This window comes from Pseudoliparis swirei, chromosome 4, assembly GCF_029220125.1.
Source record: "Pseudoliparis swirei isolate HS2019 ecotype Mariana Trench chromosome 4, NWPU_hadal_v1, whole genome shotgun sequence".
NCBI classification, from domain to species: Eukaryota; Metazoa; Chordata; class Actinopteri; order Perciformes; family Liparidae; genus Pseudoliparis; species Pseudoliparis swirei.
This window is the reverse complement of record NC_079391.1, coordinates 8,447,230-8,475,145: the sequence shown is the minus strand read 5'-3', so window position 1 is coordinate 8,475,145 and position 27,916 is coordinate 8,447,230. Positions and strand designations below refer to the sequence as shown.

Here is a 27,916-nt window from a genome sequence, read left to right as displayed (position 1 = left end):
GGAGATATTTCATTAGAAACCAGACGTTTCCACCTAGAATAGTCATTTACCACATTAACAATGTATAGTGTGTATTTTTGATTAATGTTATCTTTATTGAAAAAACAGTGCTTTTCTTTGAAAAATAAAGACATTTCTAAGTGACCCCAAACTTTTGAACGATAGTGTATATATTATATATTTAACGTGTAAGAGAGAGAAAAAGAGAGAGAGCGATAAAGAGAGAGCGAGTATGAGTGTTGAGGAGTCTGACGTCCACGTCTGTGTGTTTCAGGATAAATGACCCTTGTACCGTTTTATTGACACTAGTAAAAACTGCATATATAACTTGAAATTGTAATCAGTGATAAACTCTGATCAGTGACACCACACGCACACACACACACAAGTCACGTACCATACACATGTTGGGTGGTTACGGTATCTTATTGTCATAGTTACCTTTCAATATCTGACACACACACACCTGGGGGCAGGCCGTGACGGTCTATACGGGTGTCTCCTCCATGAGCTAGTGGCAAACAGATGCAGGACTTTGACACAGTTGGTTTCCAGTCCACTTGACAATTAGAAACTTTTTGAAAAGAATGTAATTTAAAAACACATATGTGGGATTTCACATATGTTTATTGTTCTTTGGATACCTCTATCCTGTGGTTCAAAGTTTGCTTTTGTGAAATTGTGTGAGAAAAAAAGCTGCTACAGGTGGATTGCTGAAGACCTGAGGACACAGGTCTAATCAAGAGAAGAATTCAACATATCAAGGTACATTTTCTCATTTTTCTTATATTTAAAACATGATTTAACAAGACCAATGCTGACCATGACTTAAAGGAATTGTCTCTTTGTCCCCAAATCTATTCCTTCTGTTATGTTCCGTGTTAATGTTTTCACTTTAAAATACATAGGACATAAAACTCCCTGTTTAAATATGTTTCCTCTTTGAAACAGACTCACCATTGTCCATCACAAGGAGTGGCGTAGACACGCAAGATGGAGGAAATAAAATTCAGAGGAAAGAAAAGAGAAGGAAGACACAGGTAAAAACTAATCTACCGTGTGCGTTGCTTTTAGAAGGTCGTCACGTTTCCTTCCTGTTCGATTAACGGCGGTGCCTATTGTCACAGCTCAGAGACGGGGGATTATATGCAACATGAATTTAAGTTAAGCACACATGGCCACTGAGCCCAGCTGCCAATGTTTAATATGAATTATCCTGTCTGATCAGATGTGTATAATTGGGCATTGCAGACACAAATCCACCTTCTTCTCTGGGGCCACAATCGTATTTATATACCTTCTCGCATTCTGATTAATACTGGAAGTAACCTGCGCCACAATGAAAGTAGTTAAACCAAAATGTCCGCTTCTGCATTCAGGAGGATGTGCGACTGTGGCTCAGGGGTTAGCAGGTCCGTCTTTCAAAAAGGTGGTTGGTGGTTCAATACCCGCTCTAGTCGATGTGTCCTTGAGCAAGACACTTAAGCCTGAATTGCTCCCTGTAGCTGTGTTTGAATGTAACATGATTGTAAGTCTCTTTGGATAAAAGCGTCAGATAAATGAAATGCATTGTAAATTCCATCCGTCGTATGTTCTGTGTGGACATCTGTTCGCCTACATGTTCTGGTGCTGTGCCGACGATACTCCAAGTGGTACCGTAGCAAACAAATGCCCACACAGAATGAGGAAGAAAGTAATGTAAACATGAGTACTACGCGAAAACCGACTGCCGATCAACCGACCGATTATTTGTTGAAGCTTTAGTTATTGGATCACATTCAATATCCTGTCGTAACATTTTGTGAACTCACTTAATGTCTGAATATCCAAGTAAAACTATGATATTAGAAATGTGACTGCGCAAATACATACAAATGCCACGGATGCCTCTAGTATCTGTTCAGGGTGCATCCCTAGTTGTCAGAAATGGCCGTTGGTCTGTCCACTACTCACTACGCGCGGTAACAGCCAATCGACTTGTGACTCCGTCGCTTCGAGCTACTCACTCGACAAAATCCAGACTGTTTGCTGTCCTGGCTCCTCATTGGTGGAACGAGCTCCACTCCGACAGCAGGAAGTCTCCACATCGTAACGCCGGAAACTAAAAACACATTTCCGACTATATCTTGAATAAAAACAGATTAGCACTTCAGTGGCACTTGAATAGCACTTACTTATGGTATTACTCATGTTATTACTCATGGTATTACTTATGTCTTATGGTATTACTCATGGCATTACTTATGGTATCACTTATGGTATTACTCATGGTATTAGTCTTGGTATTACTCATGTTATTACTCATGTTATTACTCATGTTATTACTCATGGTGCTACTTATGTCTTATGGTATTACTCATGGTATTACTCATGGTGCTACTTATGTCTTATGGTATTACTTATGGCATTACTTATGGTATCACTTATGGTATTACTTATGGTATTAGTCTTGGTATTACTCATGGTATTACTCATGTTATTACTCATGTTATTACTCATGGTATTACTTATGTCTTATGGTATTACTCATGGCATTACTTATGGTATCACTTATGGTATTACTTATGGTATTAGTCTTGGTATTACTCATGGTATTACTCATGATATTACTTCTGGTATTACTCCTGGTATTACTTATGTTATTACTCATGGTATCACTTATGGTATTACTCATGTTATTACTCATGGCATTACTTATGGTATTACTCATGGTATATGGTATTACTTATGGTATTACTCATGGCATTACTCATGTTATTACTCATGGTATTACTCGTGGTATTACTTATGGTATTACTTATGGTATTTTGTAGTTTGGCTTTCTTAAATAAATGTTCCTTTCTTGATTCTTGTTGTTCTGTGCCTGTCATCGTGGTTGATGCACTTATTGTAAATCTGTTTGGATAAAATCATCTGCTAAATGACATGTAACGTAATTTAAAAGGTTACCAGCTTCAATGTGTGCTTAATCACAACAACTTACTAAAAGTCAAAGAACAAAAATGTTTATTTCCTCATTATTTCACCAACAAAGTTACAGAAGAAAGGTTTATCATGTCATCAAGTTAATAAGTTCCGTGATTGGCTGTCTTAGTCCGTCTGATTTAGAGAGACATGTGTTCAGCTTTGAACTAGTTAGCCAATCTACGTCCTCGCTGTCGCCACACAATCAAAATCCATTGGCATCTTAATCATCGTCAGCAGGTTAATTGTTAGCGAGATATTGGTAATGAATACCGTCATTAAATTGCAATGCCCATTGATGTATCATAACGTATTGTATCACCAGGTTTCCATTCGGTATAAATTACAGTTTGAGGAAACAGTTAATTTCCCCTGTGCGCTGCTGTGCTTCGCTTTATTGCCGTGGCTGATATCATCCCTGCAGATACCGACTGCTGTTAGTGGGAGTGCTGCTCCATTTAAAACGTTAAATACGCAGCACAGTTTTAATCACATTCTGCATGTTGGCATCTCTGAGGTCAAAACAATCAGGCTTGTTTCTGAGTTTAGAATTGTATTCATTTAAAATATATATATACTTCATTTATATTCTGCTATCCTCCACATGACTAGTATAAAGTTGAATAGGAAAACCACTCATTAAAACCTACATATTTTCAACAACAAACTTTTAAAAAAGCAAATACTATGTGTCAAGTCTGAGAATGCTTGTACATGACTACATTTAGTGTTATTCCACTGTGATGAATTATAAAAGGGTTAACAATTGAAATATTGTTGAACTAATATGCTATGTTCTCAGATGTGTATCGACCTAGAATAAAACGACTAGAACAACTCTTTAATTGTAATCTTCCGAATTCTTTTTTTTAAAAGCATATTTACTCTTCTACAATCAACAGCTATTCGTGGCTATTCTTGTAATGGCTACTTATGTCTCTACCACATTAAAGAAGAGAATGAGTCACCCTCATCTCGTTTACACGTTCTGCCAGCGTGGCTGAGGACAAATACTGCACAGCTTTTCAAGCACTTTTGATAGTTGCTATGGCAAAGAGTGTTATCAATTCAAGGAAGCCAAACCACACCTGGATTATATGATGTGCTTGACACGCTAATCAGGCAGCAGTGAGGGATGACACAAAGAAGGATAAAACTCAAATGTGAACAACAGATTGTACCAAATGATTCTGACCCCTCTGAGAAAATGTCCGATGTAATTTAGACAAAGTTAACTGTTGAAGATCTATCTGAAGACGTGACAAGCTTACAACCCTGATCATGAGTTGCGTGAGACAATTGTATGAATTATCATAATCATACAATCAGGCACGTCCACAGATAGAGCCCTCGTGGTGCTCAAGCACATGCCCTTTTGCCCTGGATGAGAAAAGTGCCCCTTCTGCTGGAGACACTTTTTGTCTTCATTAAAAAGTATTTAAGAATAAAAATGACGCTCTGTCATCAATCAGTGTGTTTACAAGATGGTATAATTCGAATCTTGCTTTAGTCGGACTATGCTATCTTTTGGGGGATCAGCTGTTATCCCAATATACATGGCAGTGAGTAATTCGAATCATTGGCCGAAAGCATGTCATATCCGATACGATAGGTGGCGCTGTTTTCATTACAACTCGTGGTGATACAGCCATTTCCGCTTGACCTCTTCACCACTACCAACAACAAACAACAACAACAACATCAACATTTCGAGAAAGATGGCGAACAGAGAGCAAGGCGAAGCTACATCCCTCTACTGTTCTTGCATGATGTTAATAGTGACATTATCGTCTCTTTCGACTTCCGGGTCACGACATGGGAGGGAGGGGGGGAGGAGGGCGGCGGGATCTCAAGCATGCGCAAAGACCCAAAGTCCAGTTCCTAATCCAATTCACCGTTACATGCCGCGATAGTCGAATTATCAACCGGATCGGATCGAGTTATCCAGGGGTGTTAATCGGATCGTAGTCGGACCGCACATCGTCGAACAAAGGTGTTTACATGAAACGGATAATTCGATTTCAGTCCGACTAAGCCAGTTATTCGAATGCATGTAAACACGGTCCTCAATTCCCCTCAAATGATTTTCGATATCTGACGGGGCATTTATTTGAGTTCTTGTGAGAATTTCATTTTGTTGAGCTCTCATGTCTTCTCACAACACAATGTGTTTCAGTTGTTGTGAGCAACCAATTACTTAACTTCAAGTTACAGTGATCAATAGAAAAATAACTTTGTCGATGGGTGCCCTTTTTTGGGTTTGAGCACCTGCCCCCCAAAATGTCTGTGCACGTGCCTGTATACAATAATAAACATCTTTATTTTGTCTCTATATCTTCCTTGTTAATGACTTTGCCCACATGCCAAACCCTTCCTCATTGCCACACCTTTACAATCACTACTTTGTTACCGACATTCTGACCTCTTGCATTCAGGAAACTTTCGTTTCTCATAAATACTAATTAAATCTTGTCAATAAAACATGTTTAAAAGTCCAACAACAATTTATAGTTCAATGGTTTCTCCAGATGTTTTACGATCTTGGTCATGCGCGTTGGGATTGATGGCCTTAATTCAGAAGACAGCCGTGATTAGAGCTGAAGTCAATCAATGTTGGTGTTTTCTTGTGTCTCAGGGATACGTGGGATCCATTCCAGCTCAACCCGATTGGAGCCGAGAAGGAAACCAAGAGAAGATGTTTCGAATTTGCCCAGTACCTGGTGGCTGCTATCGTTGGGTTAGCCGTCTTGACCAGCGCCGTTGTTGCGAAGGTAGGATCATCAGTCCGTCTGTCGAAGGTTATTCCTCTTTTCATCATTTGGGTTGAGGCACAGAGAAAGAAGCATCCCCATAGAGTCCCTGGCACTAAATGTGAAGCCTCAAGCTTAACAAATCTTTACAATCTTCTCTGATAAAAGTCTAAAAAGATGTATTCTCCCGCAAGCAGACTCTGAAAAATGGATATGAATGCCTTCTCACTATTAGGTTCAATTACTGTCTTTTCTTTTCTGGCCTAAGCAAAAAAGGCTTTCAAATTAAATATTCCATTTTCATTTTGATGTCCATCTGCAACTTTCTCTTTTTAATATTTCGGCGGATGCAAAAGGTTGACGTTAGTTTGAAATAAAAAATGTGGTATTTATTGAGGTTGCACAAAATACTTAATTGTAATATATGCTGTTGATCTAAACGATGCCCGTCTTCAACGGTCGCCTTTCCTGTCGCTTACATCTTCGAGTTGTTATGGGAAATATTTCACACACCTTTGGTGACTAGAAAATAGAATGAAGTTGGAAATCGATATAAACTGCATCTGTGATGTTATATTAAATCAGGCATAAACATTTTAAACATGAAGAGTTTCCAAAGACGTCAGTGTCCCCTCTGCCCGACTATCCACAAAGTAACATTTACAACATTGCTATCGTATTGTATGCGACGGAGCACGACAGAATCCTTCTGTACTGAACTCGGTTGTCTGCGTTTCTCTGAGTCTTCGTCTCCCTCTTTGCGGCGTCATCTTCGTTGGCTCTCTATCAATATTTAACTCTGCAGTATGTGTATGCGTTTGCATTGTCTGGCCGTCAGCTTATGCCTCCATTCCTTTTTTAATTTCTCATCTTCCTCATTTGGCCTCGTCTTTATTGCTCGGTCGTGACGATAAATCACAGGAATAGGCTCAGTCGTAAAACGATGCATTCTCTATACATCACTGTCTCTATTTTCCGGACGCAACTCTCCTTTATTTTGCATCTTGAATATCTGAATGGTTATCAAGTTATTTCCCAACAACTTTTGTGTAGCTTTTCATGAGGGTTGCCCCGCAAAAAGTGAATAAAAAAGCTAATTGATTATTGATGAACTTGATTTTTGGTATGAGGGCAATAAATCAAGGTGGTGGCGTCCTCAGAAGGTAATCAGGAAGAGGTTACTATTATCTTCTTTATATTTACAGTATGGAAGTACTGCTACACAAAGCAATTTAATGTAACTGCAACCAAAACAAAGGGCAGTGACAAAGGGAAAAGTAGTTTTAGGGCCTCTCTAAATAAAAAAATCAATGTAAATTGATACGACACAACAAATGGTTCCAGCAGTTTTGGCATGCTGTCCAAACTCTTCTGTAACACACTTGATCTGTGCTCCATCAGGGCTCTCTCTTGGTGTTGTCCACCATGTCCTGTCCTACCTCCCTGCGAAGCCCAAAGGAAAAGCAGTTCTACATGCTGATGTTGGTGTTCTGCCTGGTCTTCCCCAACGTCCTGGTGTTCCTGAAGTCACTGTGGAGATGTGCCTTCAAGAGCTTTGTCTATCCCAACATGAAGACCATGGGCTTTGTACGGCTTTCTCCAGCGTATTCTTTTATTACATGTCCTGCTTTGATTTTAATTAAACTGAATAAGATAGTGGAAAAAAATGTCCATCATAAATATTTGTTTACATAGGAAGACTGAGCAATATTACAAGTATATCGCAGCAATTTGTTTTTTTGCATTCATTATTAATGGCTGTACTCGGCTTTAGAGATTATTCATCTTCACGAGGAAGACAATTCAGGGAGTACGTTAAAATGGGTCCATGCGGTCCAATATTAAACCCAATTTAATCTTAAACACAACAAAGTGCGTGTGCAATTAGAGGATCTTTTCCAAAGTGTGCCACTGGGTCATATCGTCAGGTTTCACAACACAAACAAATTGAGATCGACGCTTCGTGTGGTTTTCAAAACTTACTGCACACTGGAAACAACAAGTCCCTCACTGCCACGAGGAGTTCATTCAGTACATCTAGGTAACAGAGAGAGTTTGATTTCCTGATTGTTAAGCTAAACCAGTCAGCAGCATGATTATTAAAAAAAAATATGAACGGGAATCTAGATCTTGCAATGCCTAAATTTGACATGTTCCACCCCTAAAAATACTTTAAATATGTAAACATAATAATGTGTGTTTTTGTGTCTTCTCCAGATGTGTGCCATTGAGTGTCTGGTGTCTCTTGGGACTTCGACCCTGGTGCTCGTTGTGATGCCTCAGTTTGATGTGTTGACTAATCTCTTCATCAGCGGAGGAGTCTGTATTATTTCGGCCATTCTGCAGATAGTATACAAACTACAGAAAGAAACGTGGAAAATCCTGTTCCCGATCTGCTCGCTCATTTTTACAGTTGCTGGTAACTCTCTTTATATTTACTTCCTCGATGCAACCCTGTCCGTCTATCTGTCCGTCACGCGGGGTAATTAGTTTATTTACCGAGCTGACATGTCTTTCCAGCTACATTAGAACTAGAAAGGGGGTAAAGCAAAAAGAGGAGTATGAGGAACATGTGCAATAATAGATGTCATGCCGATTGTTTTGCTCCGTTTCTCCGGCTTGTTTTCAATCATAGTGTGTCCATAAGGGTTGGACTGAGCTGACGTGTCTCTAATTATTCGGCAAATTAACTCTTTTTCTTTTTGCCCATTGTTGGGTTCATCCATCAAATGTCTGGTTCAGTAAACCTGCCACCATCGTTATGAGCGTCTCATATGAATTATGTAGGATTTAATCCAGACACGACAACATTGGCCTCTTCTGATTTGAGCATTTAAATATAAAGTTGCATGTAGGTTATTAAGGTGGTCAGGGAGGTGGTCAGGGAGGTGGTCAGGGAGGTGGTCAGGGACATGTCAGGGAGGTGGTCAGGGTAGGTGATGAGCATACAAAGCGTTCGCATTAAAATGCAAACCCTTTTTCTTTCCCTTAACCACGTGCTGCCACTGCCCAACATAACCATAAAAAGTGTAATAATGCCTTTGTCTCCCCGAGTAGATTTTGTCATGTGAGCTACAAACTAACAGCTTCATGACGTCACTAACTAACTAACAGGTTACTGCCTCCTGGGGATTGACTACTACGTCCGCGTGTCATCATACGTGGATCGGCAGAGCGCCGACTGCTTCATCTACATTGCAATTGGAATTTTCTCTTCAGTCCTCGTCTCCCTCTGCTGGTGGGAGAATCCACTGCAAGCTACTAATCGCATGCAGGTATATTGTTTTTCTATAATGCGTTTCTATCGGTCTTAATATATATTTACGAACAAACTGGAATGTGTCCCTTGCATTTACCCCACTGCAAACTGACATTTAGATTTGAGCTAATTCCCCATGGGAATTTAACTCCATTGGAGTTGATTTGTTATCACAGAAAAGTTGAATTATCAACACTAATGAGAATTATATTGACACTCACCAGAGTTATTTCCCTGTAGTGTTTAATTTGATTAACACAATACAGTGTTAGGTAGTGTTACATTTTTACTCTCTTTAGAGTCAATTTAACTCTAAAATGTCAACACTTGGGCACAAGTTATTTCAACTCAAATTCCGATTGGGACCATATACTGTACACTCAGCAATAGTGTTAAATTTAACTCTTTAAGTGTTATTTTAACACTGCAAAATGTACTGTGCACCAACACATAGTCTTAAATATAAAATGTTATTATAATTGTTGCAAGTTTATCATTTTCTTAGTTGTGGCAGGCATTATTCCATGTGTTCTGATAGAGCTTCTGGATGTCGAACTGTTTTGGGCCATTTGTAGTGTTGATTGCTAATAAGTGTTATTGACTTGACATGATCAGGGCGATTTTTCTCATCTCTTTCTTACTCCCTGCAGGAAAAACTGTCAGAATTGGAAGGTTTCAGGGACTTTGTGTTTGTCATCAGCAGTATTCTGAGGATCATAGTGATAGGTAATTATCTGCCATCGACAGCCAACAACACACACAAAAACATGCAGACAAAATAGCACAGGCTCTTGAATTGTATTATGAATAACAACAACAACACTGTGTTTTGCCGAGTATGCCCATCTCATTACCAACATTCACGCTGGAGAACAAACACATTTCTGTTTGAGATGCAGATGGGTTGCAGAGAAAGTTCTCCAGCTGTGATGAAGTCTTTAGTTTTAGTTTTCAATTTTGGAGCGCGATGCTGCTTTTCAAATCTATCCCTTTCAACAAAACACTTCTATCCCTTTCTATATCAGCTAATCTTCATATATGTACTTGAACATCACTGTGTTTGTCACCATTTCAAATCACTACATTTCATGTTAACCTATAAAAAGTTAACCTCTTTTTTCTATTGTACTTATGCAGGCTACATTAAACATACTTTGGATATTGTATGTGTTATTCTATAAACACAGTACCTTTTATATTTTAGCTTTATTAGATTTTCTCGTTTTCACGAGTGCCACCGTGTATTCTGTTGCAGGAGCAGTATACCTATTCTACCACGCGCTGATTCAGAAAACCATCAAATGGTCAGACTTTAACCTGCAGGATAAGGACTGGGAATTACTGCAAATAGGACTGGTGCTGTTCTTCTTACAGGTAAGTGGAAGAAAGACAGTAAAACAAACACACAAAAAGATGGGCGGTGGGTATACACGGCCGCGGGTTTATTCCTTTGCTCCCCTTGAGATCTTTTCAGCTCGTCTTTAGCTGCTAAATAGTCAAATTAATTTGTTATATATCTCCTGAAAGTTTTGCACAAACAAAGTGTTTGAGCTCATCCAATATTAAGAACGATTTGAGAAAGAAGAAATGTATACAAAGCCGACAGACCACTGCGGCAGACAAAATTGCGTATGAAGTTTCGACGTTGGATAAAAGTGTGAAAAATCCCTGACACTGTTTTACTGACTTACTGGCCAGCGGATATAATATCTATCCTTTAGATTAGTTAAACTGTTCCAAGAGTTTACAACTTTGAAGATCTACCAAACATCTCCCCCGTTGAGTCTTAGTAATTCCAACAATCAGAAATCAGAAATCAGAATAGGATCTTAACGGCACTCATTACCTTCGCATTGAAAATGCGGAAGGTATTGTTATGATAGCCGTGTATTTATTTATTTGTATGCGTGTTACTCGCATAACTCAAAAAGTATTAAACCGAATCGCATGAAATTTGGTGGGATGATTGGTTATTATCCGGGGACCATTTGATTAGATTTTGGGATCGATCGGGTCAAAGGTCAAGGTCAAGGTCATAAAAAGGTCAAAATCTTCTTTTTACCATAACGCGGTCAATTTTTATCCAATTGGCAACATTTTCAGAATTCAATGCCCAATCTTGTGATATGCGAAGGTATGCGCTCTACCGAGTGCCCGTTCTAGTTTACAAATGTAATCTAAAGTAACCGGCTTAAATGAAGCCTTTTTATGTTGCGCCCCTGGTAGTAATTTCTATTCCCCTCGCCTCCTGTCTCAGGCCTTCTGCTCAGCAGCCTGCCACTGGTTCGGTGTGGTGGCCTGTAAGATCCATGCAGTCAGGATGAGTTTCGCGCTGCCATTATGTTGCACAGGGCCTGCAGTGCTCCTGCTGGGACTCATACTTTTCTTAACCCAGGCACAAGATTTGAATAAAGCAAAGCACGGGAGCATCACAGGTGAGCTTATATAAGTTAGTTTAATTTCATTGTTTTAGTCGTGCATCAAAAAGTTAAACAAATGCCTACCTAGTCATGTGGTGAATTGTGAGAAATCTGACAGATTAGTCAGATATACTTTGGAAGGAAAATGCAGACTTCCCTGAAAGCTCTGTGTGATAAGAGAAAGAAACATTGTTTTACTTTTTTCCAATTTCCCAAAACATTAAGCTCCGTTTCCATTTCAGATTTTTGTGAAAGTTTAGTCTACTTGAGCCGTAAGAACACAACCCCTGTGGTTTTACTGGAAATCACAAGGAGCATTTGTCGCACTTCACTCAACAGGTACGTCTGTGTGTTTGTGTCGGGTTTAAAGAAGCAGCCTCTGTGGTTTATAAATGTGCTTAATGCCAGTAAAATGTCCTGGAAATACATATAACGCAAAGTACCATATGTACAGGAATGTATACACACATTCAATATATGTATATTTTCCCCAAAATGATTATGGACTATTTGATTGACAGCTATTACCTGCAATGGCCTTTTTCAATGCTGGCACTGGAGGGAGTGTGTATGTGGTTAGGCGCCGTCACATGTTCCTACTACGTATGGAAGATCAAGGTATGGATACACACACACACACACACACACACTTGAGAATGACATGTCTGAGAAATTAATTTGAGACCTCCACTGGGACCAGGACTCACCTGTTCACTGAGAGACATAAACAAGCCCTCACAGACACATCGGACATTTCAGTGCTGAGACATTTTAATGGTTAAACTTATAAGGACATTAAAACCTTGCACATGTGCAGGCATGCACAAACATGCACACGCACACACGCCCTTCATTAACGAAAAGCTCCTTAAAGATTCAGTTCACCAAAAATTATGAAAAGAGCTATCAGAATTTCCTTTGTGTTGCTTAAAGCAATGTCTCTCTCCATAAAAATATGTTTCATTGGAACTGCTATTTTCATTTTTTTTTTAGCAGCACAAAATGTGGGCACCTCAAAACTATCTCGTTGGCTAGATACCAGTAAATGTAGTTCAAATTAGTTTCAAGCATCCGTGTAATAGAAAACTAAATTCTACTATCGGAGATTTACATTTTAAATCTCAACAGCACATGGCTCAATGCTCTTCTTGTATTAACATTAGGCAGAAAGACAAACGCCTAAATGCCTGGATGGTTCTCATGTCTTAGGTCCAGCGCATAGAGAGAACCTCCCAGCTCTTCGTTCGTCGACTCTACGAATCTGCTTTTATTGACCTGTCTCTGCTACTCAACACCAAGATGAAGGTTCCCCGAGCCCGAAACCAAGAGAGGTGAGATGGATCTGAAAAGAGAATTTCTCTGATGATTGTATTGAGGTCATATTTTAAGAAGGTCAATGGAAAATCATATTAGTTTAGATTGCTAATTATGTCCAGATGCAGTAGACGCAGAGATATCCCCTCTGTGGGAGGTGCAGATGCAAGGCATAATGAATACAAAATATTTCGGCATGAGGAGATTAGCTGTTGAAGCATACTTGTGACAATTCTGATATCTGTGTGATGATGCACACAGACATGGTTGTGACGAGGATTTAGAATGAATACAAAACATGGGAAGAAAAAAAATGTGTTGCATTACAAATCTCTGTATTTGTACATTACAGTTATTGAATTAAATCATCGCCACTATGGGTGGTCTGTAACAGTCCCCATACACCTTCAGAGACGCAGCTTGTTCCCTAGACTTTTGAGAGATTATGCATGGTCACAACATGACATTTTTTTAAAGCTGCTGTTGAAAACCTCTCCCTTCCCTTCTCCCCTCTTCTCTCCATCACAGCCACGAAGACATACAGAACTGTGTGATCTACCTGTGTGCCACCATGTGGCATGAGACCTATGATGAAATGCTTAAAATTCTCACCTCCATGTTCAGGTTAGAGACACTGTCACTGCAAACATTGCTCTTTTCAATATGAATTATGAATTAAATTTATCCAATTCATTTGTGTACAACAACAACAAATTCAAGGGCTTCAAAAAAAAAGAAGCGTGCTGTTTAGCATTTGAAATGGTTGTCTCCTTTTTATTTCATGTCACACGTGGACATTTTGTACAAAAGACGAGTACTAGAGTAAATAGTATTTTTGCAGTATTGACACAGTTGTTGTTGTTGTTGTTTCAGACTGGACCGCTACCGAGGTGATCCAAAGGAGAACCATACGGACTGTTTTGACTTTGAGTGTCACGTCTATGTCGATGACGCTTACATGACTGAAAAGGCTACAGGGAAGAGGCTGGTGAACAGCTACGTTACCGACTTGATCCACGTCGTCATCGAGGTTTATCGGTGAGATTATCCATCGATTTACTCTCCGTATTTAAATGTATCCAGCCATCCATCCATCCTTCTAACCAATCTTCTATCTGTTCATTCATTCAGGGTGTTCACCAACAAAGAACCAGATGATGTGTCAATCTTCGAGACCCCCTACGGTGGCAGGCTGATGTTTGTTCTGCCAGACGGCAACATGCTTTACATTCATCTAAAAGACAAAACTCTCATCAAGAACAAGAAAAGATGGTCCCAGGTGAGGGGGCTGTTGTGCTCAAAGGTGTCATTGTACAAAACACTATTCAATGGCCAACAGTAAAAGACTTGCACCAGGTAGTTCCCAGTTCAAAATGCATGGGAAGGACTGAGGGCGTTACTAAAGGAAACGTCTGAGACCTCTAATGTAATGCGAGTCTTGCCAAGTAATCTCTGACAAACAGAACAAAATTAAGAATATTTGTACTGGGTTGTCCAAACAGAAGAGACCCATTACTCACTCCTCATATACTCTGTAGGACTGTCCTACGATAAATGTACATCAGCAAAATCATTGGCTAAACTGTATTTTTTCCTTTGTATTATGGCTCATTTCAACACAAGTTGTATCATGTTTCTATATGTCTGTTAAAAGTTTTTGTGGAACAAATACACGCTTTAACTTGCAGCTATGTCTTTAAGATGCGGCATCAGATGTTCCCACAACACATTACTGTCTTTGACTTTCAGATTATGTATATGTACTATCTACTCGGCTGGAAGGGCTACATCGTCAAGAACCCTAAGAAGATCACAGTAAGGCTTTGCTATTTAGTGTAAAAGGTGTACATCTTACTATGTTGACAGTATGTGGATAAAATATTTCAATGTGCGAAATATCTTTCCGGTTTGTCCAGCGCCAGAACAACCCATGCAGAGAGAGCATGATCTCCATGTATGGAGAGATTTATCTGTTGCCTCAGCATGACACTGACTACAAGAGAAAATTCATCTCAGATGACAACACGTACATCCTGGCTCTGGACGGAGACACGGACTTCCAACCTAAAGCTGTGATTCTGCTGTTGGACAGGTCGACAATTGTCTTTGTCATTACTGTATACAAACCATTTTTTAACTTAGTAAATACAAATATTATTTTCATTAACAGGTTGAGGATGTATACCAACGTAGGTGCAGCGTGTGGTAGAATCCATCCGACTGGAATGGGTAAGTACACATTGGTTTGGCCCTTTTTAGCAGAAGGTATAGTAGTTTGATCAAACAAGGTCAAATTTGACTTCAAGACCTAGAACTTCTGGCCCGGAGCATCTGGAACGTGCAGCCAGTGCCGACTATGTCAGGTTCTTGTCACAGGGTGAGGCTCAGGCGCAGAGAGACAGGCTGGATGCAATATGAATAACAAAAAAGCACTCTTTAATGAGGCAAAACAGTTTACAAAAAACAAGGTCCAAAAGGGGCAGGCAAGGTCAACAGGCAGAACCAGGAACACGGACCGGACGACGGGAAAAGGACACGGAACTATAGACGACAATCCGACAGGACACAAGGGAAAGACTGACACAATATATAGGGGGGGAAACAGGTGTACGACATCAGGCAGTAACGAGACAAGAGTGGCTGAGGGCAGGTGCAGGGAATTAAACAATTAAGACAGAGAAGACACAGAGGAGACATAGAGACACGGAACACAGGACAAACAGAACAGGGTGTTACAGACTAACCACGATGGCCCGAGCTGGGGTTATGGAGTAGCTTACACGGGAACCATTGAACACAGTGGGGCAAAGCCAAGTGTCTGCTAGCCAGGATTTGGAACAATTGTGGGGGGGGAAGCCACCCAAATCCATGTCTTTAAATATATAACATAAACTTATGGGATGAATTATTTCAACACCATATTTTTCATTCGTATCTTGCGAATAGTATTTGTGGCTTCATGATTTGGTTGTTCAAGTGGGAACTTCTTTCCATATCATAGTTATTGAAAGGGATATGCTTTTTTGGTTACAGTAATCACAAAGATATTACCTGGAGAAAAGGGGTCCTGGTTCATATCCCAGCACTGGTGCTTTCTGGGTGTAATTTCCTGCACATAAAGCAAGATAGCTTTTATGAAGCTAATTTGTCCGAAAAGGTCGGAGTGGGGCTATAAAGCGTATGCACAACATATTCTGGGAAAGACTCCAGCTTCCATAACCCTGAACATGACTGAGTGGAAAGAAATGATTTAAGAAATGAGCATTTGTGAAGGATTCTCTCTCGTCAACATTCCTTCTTTTCTCTTTATTTTTTCCAATCATAAATTTGTCTCTGTGAAACTCTCTGCTAATTCCCTTTTTTTTCCCCGCCATCGCAGGTCCCATGGTGTGGTACCAGAAGTTTGAGTACGCGGTCGGCCATTGGCTTCAGAAGACATCGGAGCACGTGTTCGGCTCTGTGCTGTGCAGTCCGGGATGCTTCAGCCTGTTCAGAGGATCGGCCTTAATGGATGATAATGTGATGAAGAAATACACGACGCCTGCAACCAGAGCTTCGGAATATGTGCAATATGACCAAGGTCGGTTGAGAAGGGCACCAACCGTTTTCACCTCTTTGCCCTTCTTTTTTGACTGCTCACGTCCGTCTCTCTCTTGTGTCTTGTGTGTGCGTTTATGTTTCCAGGGGAGGATCGTTGGTTGTGTACTTTGTTACTGCAACAAGGGTGGCGTGTCGAATACAATGCGGCATCGGATGCATACACCAACTCACCAGAAGAGTTTAAAGAGTTTTATAACCAGAGGAGACGATGGGGACCATCGACACTGGCTAACACACTGGACCTTCTGCACAGGTTAGGGTTCATTCATATTTCTATTATGATTATAATCAATATTAAAAGTGGAGTTCACATCCTTAGCATTGTACTTTCTCCCTTAGAAAAGCATCTGAATTAAAATGCTAAGATTTGATTATATTTAGTTCTCATGTTACCGAGTGATATCAACAGGCTACAGATCTTTAATCTTCTGTTGACTATGACGACATGTGCATTGAATCAATATAACATTTTCCGTTGTTGTGACTTAAATTACAGTGGTTCAGAAACAGTGAAGAGAAACTCATCCATCTCCCAGCTTTACATCTACTACCAGATGTTCACCGTTAGTTCCTCTATCCTTGGTCCAGCCTCTGTGACTCTCATGATAGCAGGTAGGTCTTCTCTCCTACCACCATGTCCCTATAGTCTTCACCCTTATACTGTATTGAGTCATTTAGTGCAGCACGCATCAATTAGGTCAGAGTCTTTCTGCATGTATATGAAATTAAAGACTGAAAATAATGTTTGGGCTGGGCGATATGTTGAAAATCAAATATTACAATATTTTTGACTAAATAACTTGATTGCGATATCACACTAATATTGTGGAGGTGATTTCTGGTGCTTTCACAAAATATTGTTGATAATCCCCAGGTGGGTAAAGGCAAATGCTGGTTTTAAAACAAGGAAACACTTGTGCTATATTACGATATAAAAAATGTAAGACGACAGAGCTATAACTCCAAAGTCTTGAGAGTTAAGCTACCTTACTACTGTCATTTCTTGTCATTCCGATTAGTTCATCTGTAATATGAATCGTGGGAGCAGTAACTTTGTAGGATTTAGTTCTTAAATTTATGATGTAATTTATTTTTACCCTGCCCGTTATTTTTGGTTACAGTTTGACCGTCATTTGTTTTGGAATGAAGTAACTTGGAAGACTGGATCTGTTTTTTATCAAACATGCATGTACTTGGCTGAAATCAAATCAGACTGTAGTTTCGGAACAACTCTAATGGTGACTGCTAGGAGACACACATTTCCCTGCAGATCTGTATTAGTAATATTTTGGATTGATATCTTCATAAAAGTTAATCTACCTATCTCTGTTGTCTACGCTCCCCCTCCCCCCCCCCCCCCCTCTCTATGTCCATCTTCTCCTGCCAGGTGCTTTACAATTTATCTTAAAACTCTACGGTACGACTTCCATCATCATCGCATGCATTCCTCCAGTGTTCTACATCCTCATCTGTTTTTTAGCAAAGCCCAATACCCAGATTACCATCGCTGCCATTTTGAGTATTATGTATGCGTTCCTGATGACTGCGTCCTTGTTTTCCATCATTGGTGGGTGAAAACTCTTTGTGACCTCATATTTCAATGAGTGACTTTTTTCAAATGATTATTATTTTGTAAATTATGTAAAACCCCTAAATTCACACCTCATTCTGCTTTTAGGTGACATGGTGATTCAGGGCACCTTCCTGACCCCCACAGGCTTGTTTTTGGTTTCAATGGCCATCATGTATTCAGTGACAGCAATACTACACCCAGAGGAATGGGGTACGGTTATATTAAAGATATAGATTGATATTATTTTCATGTTAACAGTTTTATGTGATGTTAACAACTTTGTTATGTAATTCTCTCTTCCAGCAATGATTATTTATGGTCTGATGTATTTCATCTGTATCCCCAGTGGATACCTCCTACTGACCATCTACTCACTGGTTAACATGCACATTGTCACATGGGGCACAAGGGAAACCAACAAGTAATGTACCAATCTTCTAACAGCTATACAATAGGAAATATGGGTTTACGTGAAAGATGTTTAACCTTGACGTGTGCAATCAAAGACAAATATCAAATTTAAAAAGCAAGACAAAGTCCAGTGTATTAAATGTATTGCAGACCGACTAAAGCAAACACAAAAGTGGATTAAGAGTGTATAATGAGATGTGATTTACAATTATGTAGAATTTAATATGATGTAATCCATCCAGTCATCCACTCATTTTTCATTGCTTATCCAGTTTGGGTCATAGTGGAAGCAGGCTATTGTTGGTCAATGAGTCACATATCCATAACACAGATGAGTGGAGTTATGTATGTCGATCTGCATTCCTAATAATCACTCACTGTCTGTCCATCATTTTGTTTGTCCGTCAGGGGAGAAGGAGAAGTGAAGAAAAACCATAATATGCTGTGTGACAGAGACTGTAGAATTTGCTGCTGGGACATGAAGCTACAGGTACTGTTGCCAAACAGCGACTGGCAGGACTTTCAGGGGAGACATTATACGAACAGATGATGAATGTGATCCTGTTGCGTTACAGATAACACAGGAAACAGATAATCAGATGCTTCGACAGATCACAGGCCAGACGGCACAGGAAGGCCCGCCTCCTCTTCCCATTGTCAACCAAGACTCAATCAATCAAATAGCAGCAGCCAAGATGGAGCCTGAAGCCAACATTGATAAAAACACAGAAAACACTGTGGAAGAAGTCAAGAAACCTCTCGTTGACAAACAGAATTGGGTGGCAGTCAAAGGCAATGACAGTGCTTCCAGCAGCAGGTATTTATTTGTCTTTTCTTCCTTCTCTACCATTTATCAATAATCTATTCAGTCGTTAAATATTTCAGTCAATCTTTACAGCCGTAAAGTTATCAGCTGTCATTTGGACAAACTTAAACTTGTGAGATTATTAACACTTTCATGCGCATAAACTCACCTCTACATACTGCTGACTTAAAAAAAAAAAAAAAGGCAATTACACACTTGTTATGCGAAATCCATGGTCAATATTCACACACAAGTGTGTGTGTGCCTGTGTGCAGTTATGGCAGTGTCAACAAAAAGAACATTTCACGAAGTGGATACAACGACGTTGAGGAGGATGATGACTTGATGATTTCTGACTTCGAGGAAACAGAGCTTCCCGTCAGCGGTGAGAAGCACTTTAACAGTGTCTTTGTGCTAAAATCAAACAATTCATTACCCAAAAACAAAGTATGTATCGCATACTATAATGACATAATTGGTGTGTGTGTGTGTGTGTGTGTGTGTGTGTGTGTGTGTGTGTGTGTGTGTGTGTGTGTGTGTGTGTGTGTGTGTGTGTGTGTGTGTTTTGTAGACTGGGTAAAGCCGGTGAAGGAGGAATTTTTGAAGAAGCTGACTTATGCCAACATGAAGAGAAATCTACAGGAACAAATCCGGTAAATAATTAAAATTAAGGAGAGAAATGTAACGTTTTTGTATGTTCTTTATTGCAAGGCTTTTGTCCCAATGTCCACAAAAACTGTGTGCATGTAGTGAAGATTGAATTTAACTAAAAAACTAATGAATAATCCTGTTTGTGCTCATTTACATAAATGTGTCTGTATTTGTTATCACTTGTGTTATTACGTGGTCATAAAAACATCCTCATGGACACATTTAAAACTTGCACGCAAAGTTTCCATTGATATTGAAACACTTTCATATGTATTGTATATTCAAGTGTGTATGCTGTATACTTGCAGGTAAGTGTGCGAGCATAAACACTATGAGTGGCTGTGTGTGTGTGTGCGTATACACACTGTTGTATCAGCTAAAGCTGTGCAATTGCAACTGTATAATTACTGTTTTGTTTTGTGCATTTCTTGTCCACAGCTACACACTCCGAAACAAAAATGAGGATGACGTGTGTGAGGAGTTGGTCTTAATGTTGACGGACACTCTTAATGGACAGCTCAGTGAAGTGGGGCCTGAAGATATTCTGACCGAAAGCCAACTGGAGGAGTTAGAATATGCCCTGAGAGAGCATGTAATAATAATAATAATAACACATGAAAAATGAATTACAATGCATCATTGTATTTTAGCACATTATAATGCTTCTATTTCAGGACGTATACATTGTCGCCATCTCAAACTGTATAATAATGCTAAAAAGGTCAACTAACTGACTTTGTGTACCTCACAGACTCGGCGTATCCTTGTAACCAGTCAAATGGAGAGATTGGAGAAAAGAGTAACCGCAGCCATCAAGAAAACACTCACCGCCCCACAAGTGAAGAAACTTGATGAGGTAAGATGCTGATTCAGCTCCCGGCTCTGTGGGAAGCAAATACTTTACAACAGAGAGCACATCAACGTCGGCTGGAGAGAGTTCAATCTTTAATTTTTTTTTAAAGATAAACCAATAGTAAGTTATGGGTGAAGTGGGTAATCAAGAAAATGTATTGCTATAACAATAGTTTGCATCTAACTGGTGCGAGATGGGAAGGGGACAACGTCAGGTGGATGAAAAAGGTCTGCCTCAGTGTCCATTCATCCCCACCTGTGCTCAAATCCTCAAACAATATGTGTGTGTGTCCATTTGTGTGTGTTTAGGGTGAGCAAGACTTCTGGAACAAGTTACTTGAACGCTACTTAACGCCTATCGTTGACAGTAAAGCGCATCTGGAGGAAGTCACCAGAGAACTAAAGTCACTACGCAACAAGGTCAGCCGTCTTTAATTACCTTTGCATTGAAAATGCGGAAGGTTATGTTTTGATCGCCGTGTATTTATTTATTTATTTGTATGCGTGTTACTCGCATTACAAAAAAAGTATTAAACCGAATCGCATGAAATTTGGTGGGATGATTGGTTATTATCCGGGGACCATTTGATTAGATTTTGGGATTGATTGGGTCAAAGGTCAAGGTCATGAAAAGGTCAACATCTTCTTGAATCGCATGACATTTTGGTGTGATGATTGGTTATTATCCGGGGACCATGTGATTAGATTTTGGGATCGATCTGGTCAAAGGTCATGGTCAAGGTCATGAAAAGGTCAACATCTTCTTTTTACCATAGCGCGGTCAATTTTTATCCAATTGGCATGCAACTAATGCCAACATGTTCATAATTCAATGCCCAATCTTGTGATATACGAAGGTATGCACTCTACCGAGTGCCCGTTCTAGTTGTTCATGCAAATATGTCACTTTGTTCTTTTTAGGGCCATGAATTCTGGTCTTGGGGACAAACTACAGTATATGTATCGATGACACTTCGAGCATCACCTCTGGTTTATCTCGTGCTCTAACTTGATAACTTTGTTGTGTTGGGCTCAGATACAAAAGTTTTAAAATCATAACCAATTTAGATATTGGGTCGATTCACAAAGATAAGGAGAAACTTCACAGATGTTCTTCTCTCTCCATCTCAAACATGCACACACACACACACACACACACACGCACACACACACCACCATTTTAAAATCATGACCCGTCACACACTACAGGGTATTGTCACGATTACAATGCCAGAGGGAGCGATACAGCATGCGATTTCATGAGGAAGCAGATATAACAAAATGGAAACTCATGTGGAGCAACAACTTGCAGCTGTAATGCTTTGCGAGAAAAGAAAAAAAAGCAGATGGCGATGACAAATGGCTTGGGAGACACGTCAACACGGGTTGTTTATTCCAGTGATTCTCAAAGTGGGGTATGGGGGCCCGAGGGGTTTGTGTCACTCTGACATTAAATAATTTGCGATGAATTATAGAATTGTGCTGTGTCATTAAGAAGTGCATGACTACTGATGGGGACCATTTGCACCCATAAAACTAGGATATGGTGGCCATTCCTCCCACCTATGTTAACTTTGGGCCAAGAGAAGCTCTGATGTCAATCTGTCCAGCATCAGTCACGCACTCTAATGCTAACTATCAAATCAAGCATTTCTGAAGTAATACACTGAATTACTTTGATTTGTTATGCGACACTGCTATGATAAAGTGTTATGATTTGTCCGCAGCTTTCTTCCAATGATTTGAAGGTGGAGCGATAAGTAAATTATTTATAGTCCAAACACTTACTGAAAGTCAGCTTTAAATTTTAACGTCTGGATTGTCTGACTACTGGTCACCTTCTGAAGGCTTTTAAGATACATTTGAGTTGAGTCAAAATGAAATTCGTAACAAATGACTGTTTAAAATAATCGAAGTGGTATTAAGACGATTCAAATTGTTCCGCGTGTCTTTGCATCACAATGAAACGGGTCTGAATTGAAAGGTTTTAGGATGCAAATTGTTGCAAAGGCATCTAAGGGTGCAAATGGTCGTAAGCATATACTTACTAAAACTGACATGTTGTTAGTAATTGCTATGAAGACTTTTAAGAGTATCATTAATCTGTCCTCCCTCCCCCAAAGGCTGTGTTCCTGTATTTCATCGTCAACTTGCTGTGGGTGGTTGCAACCTTCTTCCTGCAGGCCATTGGAACTGAAGTCCTCAGCATCAAGATCCCGAAATACTATCCGAACGGAACTGAATCTGCAGAGCCCCTCATGGTTGGGACGGACAGGCGGAAAGATATTTAAGGAATGTGTGTCGGTACTGCTTGTATCTCCTGCTGGAAGTACTCACCATCAATGTCATTTGGTGTCAACAGGTGGAGCCTCTCAGTTTGATGTTCCTGTTTTCCTTTGCTTTTCTTCTCATTATCCAGTTTCTGGCCATGTTATATCACAGGTACACACACACACACACACACACACACACACTACTGTATGTGCCGCACACCCAATGCATTTTCATTAATTTTCAGCTAACTCAGACTGATACTGAAAAGTAGGAAAACGTTCTAACGCTCAGATACTGGAGGTTTGATTTGCGCAGGAAAAATATTATGTGTAGATACCTGCGTTTATCGAAAATTAGAACTAGAGATTTTTTTGGAACTATTGTACACCTATTTCCTAATATTAATTTTCCAATACCTTCTACTTGTGTTTGATCTTTGTGCCTCTCTGTTTGCAGAGTCTACACTCTGATCCATGTGGTCTCCTATCGCAGCACAGAGAAAGAATACATGCCGAAAGACATTGTAAGTAACGACGCTCAAACACACACGCGTGTCTAATTTGTCACGCCACACTTTCAACGGGTGTGGCGCGTGGCTCCGGCCGCGTGCTTTCCAGTTCCCCTCGGTGCTTATTGTCCCGGTCTGTAGCGATGTCAACAAAACAAACACGTATCCATCTTGACACACGGATTATATCTCATTGACACGTTTTTTGGGGTTGTGACTTTTTAGTTGCGTCATCACCATTCATCATATCTATACAACCAGTGTGTTTATTACTGAGCCTAGCAGAGCATATCGTGGTGAAAGGACTGAGATTGTTTACTCGAGTAGAATCAGGGGTTACCTGGGGCTGCAATGATCTGGCACGGTGTTCGGTCACATTCAATAATTAAGGAGGCGAAATTCATTTGATTGACCGTCTCATAAATACGTCCAGCGAGTTAATTTTTCATGCGCTGCAGCCTGGCATTCCTTCCAGCTTATGCCATGAAGATACTCAGTCAACAAAGCAAAAAGTAATGTCACCGCAGTCATTCTTCCCCACTGCACCACCACACAAGCGGATGTTTCAAAGAATTGCCATTGGAAGCGAGACGTGGGTAAAGCGAGACGGCAGCACAGCCAACCAATCCTTGATCAGCCACTGTATGTACGGTTAATGAGTTCAAAACACATATCCAGCTGGATATTAAAGTGTGATTTAAAACAGCTGCCTTTGGAGATTACGCTTAATTTAACGTGACCAAAATAAACTTGGAAGCATTAAAACAATGCAGAGCGTTTAAGAGAGGGGGGGTGGTACCTTTTCCCCACCACGTGTATCCACTGAGATGAAAAAATTTAATTCATAATTAATTCAGAAAAAGGTTATTCATGGGAAGGATGCAGATTAACACTGAATGAGTATTCTTATGGATGTTGTTACATATCGATAGTTTGTCTTTTGGAAAACCAAACAATGGGGTATGTACGTTATATATTGGGTACCCCTAGAATCGCAGTAGTCTACATAATAATAATAATAGTAATAATAATAATTACTGTGGATTGATACATAAAATGGAGTACTTATTATGCATAATGGGCCATATATGTATAATTATGTAATTGGATTCTATTAATTGGATTATTAATGCATTCATCACCTTAATTTTGCAGCTGGTAATGGCGAGGGTAATCATACATATAACGTTAGCCTCTTTATTTTTATAGACTGATGCATATAATTTTATAATGTACGACAATTTCTCCTGGGGGCCCAAACCCCCCAGAGGGAGTTTGAGAGCCACCCAACAAAGTCTCAAAGGATCCTGCAGGAAACACTGCTCAGGCACTCACTAAAGCACATTACCCAGTTTTTACAAAGGGAGGATGATGTTATAACAACACAATTATGTTTCAATTCAATTAAAACAATGTATGTTTGATATACATTATGAATGCATGTTGTATACTATGGATAGCACTTGGGTGAACTGAACACACTTTGAATCTAGTTGAAAATAAAAAGGGGGAATCAGTCTTGATTAACAAGGGAATAATGAAAGACTTTTACAGCATTTAAAATCTCATAAATGGGTTAATTCTGGTATTGTGCCAACTACAAAATTAATTGAGCAGCACAATATTCCCCACGACCCCCACCAACACATAACAGCTGGCTCCATACAATGCAGTATTCCTTAGCAATGGGTTATTAAAGCTCATTACTCATTACAAAAAAGGAAAGGAAGATTGATAGGAATCCAATCGGCAACGACCAGACGTCAGCATCGGCTACAGTCACAAACTCACACAGACATATTGGGGAGACTCGACACCTTCGAAGTGAAACTTCAGACAGACTTCCACGATGCCACACACACACACACATACACAGCTGATGTGCTGAAACAATTATAAAGCGTTACACCAGTAAAGGGTTCATTCAGACAGACAATGGTCTTCAGGAAGAGGACATGTTTGACTTAACTTCCGCTGTTTGAAGAAGACCGCTGTTCTCCACGGTGGGGAAAGTGTCCATAAAGTCACGTGTTTCTTATGGGAAACGTGCTAACTAGTAACTACACCGTTAGTTTAATTAAACTGCTAATTTTCTACACATTAATTGGGTGGAAAAAGGACCACTAGCTTCCTTTCACTTTTTTTCCCCCAGTGTGTTGACGCTCACTCAGCTTCCCAGTGGCGTAAAGTTACTAATTAGGGGACGTCAACTCCACCTGCGTTAGGTCGCCTCCAACAGCGCAATGCCATCTGCGTAAAGTTACTAATTAAGGGACGTCAACTCCACCTGCGTTAGGTCGCCTCCAACAGTGCAATACCATCTGCGTAAAGTTACTAATTAAGGGACGTCAACTCCACCTGCGTTAGGTCGCCTCCAACAGTGCAATACCACCTGTCACCACACTGCAATCCAGGAGGCTGTTTCGCTATTTGTTAAGAAACTCAATGGAAAGATTGAATCACTATTAATCCCAATGCGAGTTTTAACAATTTAAGGCCCTCCCCAAAAGGATCACGACATAAATATGTGTTTTAATAACTTAAGCCTGGTTGACTTGAAAGTACAAGATCTAACTCTAAATCTACTGTGGTTTATTCCACTCATGTAATGTCAGCCACTTTCCACCTGCACTTCCTGCATGTGCAGGTAGACATAGGACAACAAAATACAAGAAATACACAATTATACTATCTATATAATAATTAATAATTAAATTACTAAAGTACCAATCATGTGGCCAACTCTACACAATGTGCCCAAAGTGGTCAGTTAAACTAGTTTAACTGTAGGTCGTCCTCTCTCCTTCCAAGCTATCCCTTATGGTATGGAGGACTCAAAATGACTTAAGTATAAATAAATAAATAAATGAATGCATGAATAAATACAAGAATAAATAAATAAATGCTTAAATACATGTATAAATAAATAAATAAATGCTTAAATAAATGTATAAATAAATAAATACAAGAATAAATGTATAAATACAGAAATAAATACAGAAATTCATTCCTTTATTTATACATTTATTTAAGCATTTATTTATTTATTCTTGTATTTATTCATGCATTTATTTATTCATACTTAAGTCATTTTAAGTCCTCCATAGTCCCTATCTGACAAATTCGAAATGCCCCCAAAAACCTTTTGGGATCGTACAAAAGCTCGATGCAAAACATGTTTAACATTTAAAGCAGAAGGCAACACAATTTAACAAAAGTTAGGATATGTCTCTTCATTTACATGTCAGTCTTTCTTTCATTTTGTGTATGTGTTTTCCCGTCACCTAGGAGGAGGAGGATGATGGCTTGACTCTGGAGAACCACAGAGCCAGTGCACTTGGGTTTAACGACGATGACCTGTAGTCCATAACGACCAACTGGAACCAATGGGTCGCTCACCCCCTAAGTGCTGCCAATCAAACATTTACTTTTTCAGCCATCACGAAATACAACAAATGTTAAGGATTGAATGGTAGTCTTTGTAGACAGGCCATTTCTTAATATTGAAATATTTTGGAAATCAGCAGCTCTTTTGCAGCAACTGTTTTGCCTCCAAGCAAATGAGATTTGAGTGGCAAAGGGGAAATCAATAATAACAGATTCAATTACATTTGTTTTATAATATAACATTAGGAGTCGTTAACATGTGAGCTTATGTGTGTTGTGTTTGAATGTATATGCTTTTAAGACTTGTATTTTAAGTGTGGTTGAATGCATCAGGTCCTTATCCAAATCCAGGGTCTAAAGATAGAGGGTGTTATGTGGGACAGACTGCACATCTCATTGAAGGCTGCATTCATCTAGCAGAAGGAAAACAAAACCTTGTAGAGGATAAGGTATTTTAAGATATTTTACAAAAGAATCTGTCCAATTTGTTAATAATTTTTGTTCTGTGCCTGCAACAGAATCTATGTTTTTACCACAATGAGCTCAATGTAGATGGAAGCAAAACATTTTAATTTGTCCAAGTAAATGTATTTATGAGTTCCTAGTCAAGTCAGGTTGCTCCCAAGAAACAGTGAGTCAATCAAAGATTATTAAATGCAACATTTGCACATGTAAGATATATTTGTATTGTTAAACCTTGTGTATTTTAAAGTCTGGTGTAATCTACACGGTTTCCTTTTTAAAATTTCAGACGGTATCATTGTAATTATGTATACAAAATGTAACAATGCACTTTACAAAGTGATAACATGTTGTGAAGATAAACTCCCTAGGAAACTGTTGAACTGATTAAATAAAATAATTGAACAATCGCTTTGTATAGTAAAATCAAGATATAACTACATATCAGAAATAAATAATTACACCTCATCTCTAACATGCTTGCTTTAAGTAAAATATTGAATGTCCTGACTGGATACAAAACTAAAATACATGTATTTTAATTGTTCCAGAAATGTGTTTAGACAATTTCATGTGAAGTACATTACAGTATTGCTGTCTGGTGCTCTGACAGTCTCAAAGTTAATAGTCAAGTATCAGCCTCCCAAAAATGTTCACATTCAAATTTATACATCCTTATGTCACAT

At 39.4% G+C, this 27,916-nt stretch overlaps 1 protein-coding gene across 2 annotated transcripts; it reads left to right on the top strand.

Annotated features, from left to right (window-relative positions):
• Positions 1–539: 539 nt before the first annotated feature.
• On the top strand, positions 540–27,640 carry chs1 (chitin synthase 1). 2 transcript variants are annotated; one of them, XM_056413113.1, is made up of 35 exons: positions 540–765; positions 952–1,040; positions 5,600–5,735; positions 7,116–7,301; positions 7,932–8,133; positions 8,829–8,989; positions 9,624–9,699; positions 10,229–10,347; positions 11,231–11,408; positions 11,636–11,732; positions 11,915–12,011; positions 12,603–12,724; positions 13,236–13,331; positions 13,581–13,745; positions 13,839–13,986; positions 14,457–14,522; positions 14,624–14,799; positions 14,878–14,936; positions 16,087–16,287; positions 16,392–16,560; positions 16,804–16,919; positions 17,695–17,874; positions 17,986–18,090; positions 18,184–18,301; positions 18,700–18,781; positions 18,867–19,108; positions 19,372–19,481; positions 19,668–19,749; positions 20,186–20,339; positions 20,499–20,603; positions 20,909–21,019; positions 22,783–22,860; positions 22,962–23,041; positions 23,330–23,396; positions 26,670–27,640. In XM_056413113.1, the coding sequence occupies exons 2-35, from the start codon at positions 994–996 to the stop codon at positions 26,742–26,744; spliced, it is 4,206 nt and encodes a 1,401-aa protein (XP_056269088.1). In that variant the 5' UTR covers positions 540–765; positions 952–993; the 3' UTR covers positions 26,745–27,640. The 2 variants fall into 2 exon arrangements, with proteins under 2 accessions (XP_056269088.1, XP_056269087.1); XM_056413112.1 differs by having other exon boundaries at positions 22,723–22,860.
• The last annotated feature ends 276 nt before the right edge of the window (positions 27,641–27,916 follow it).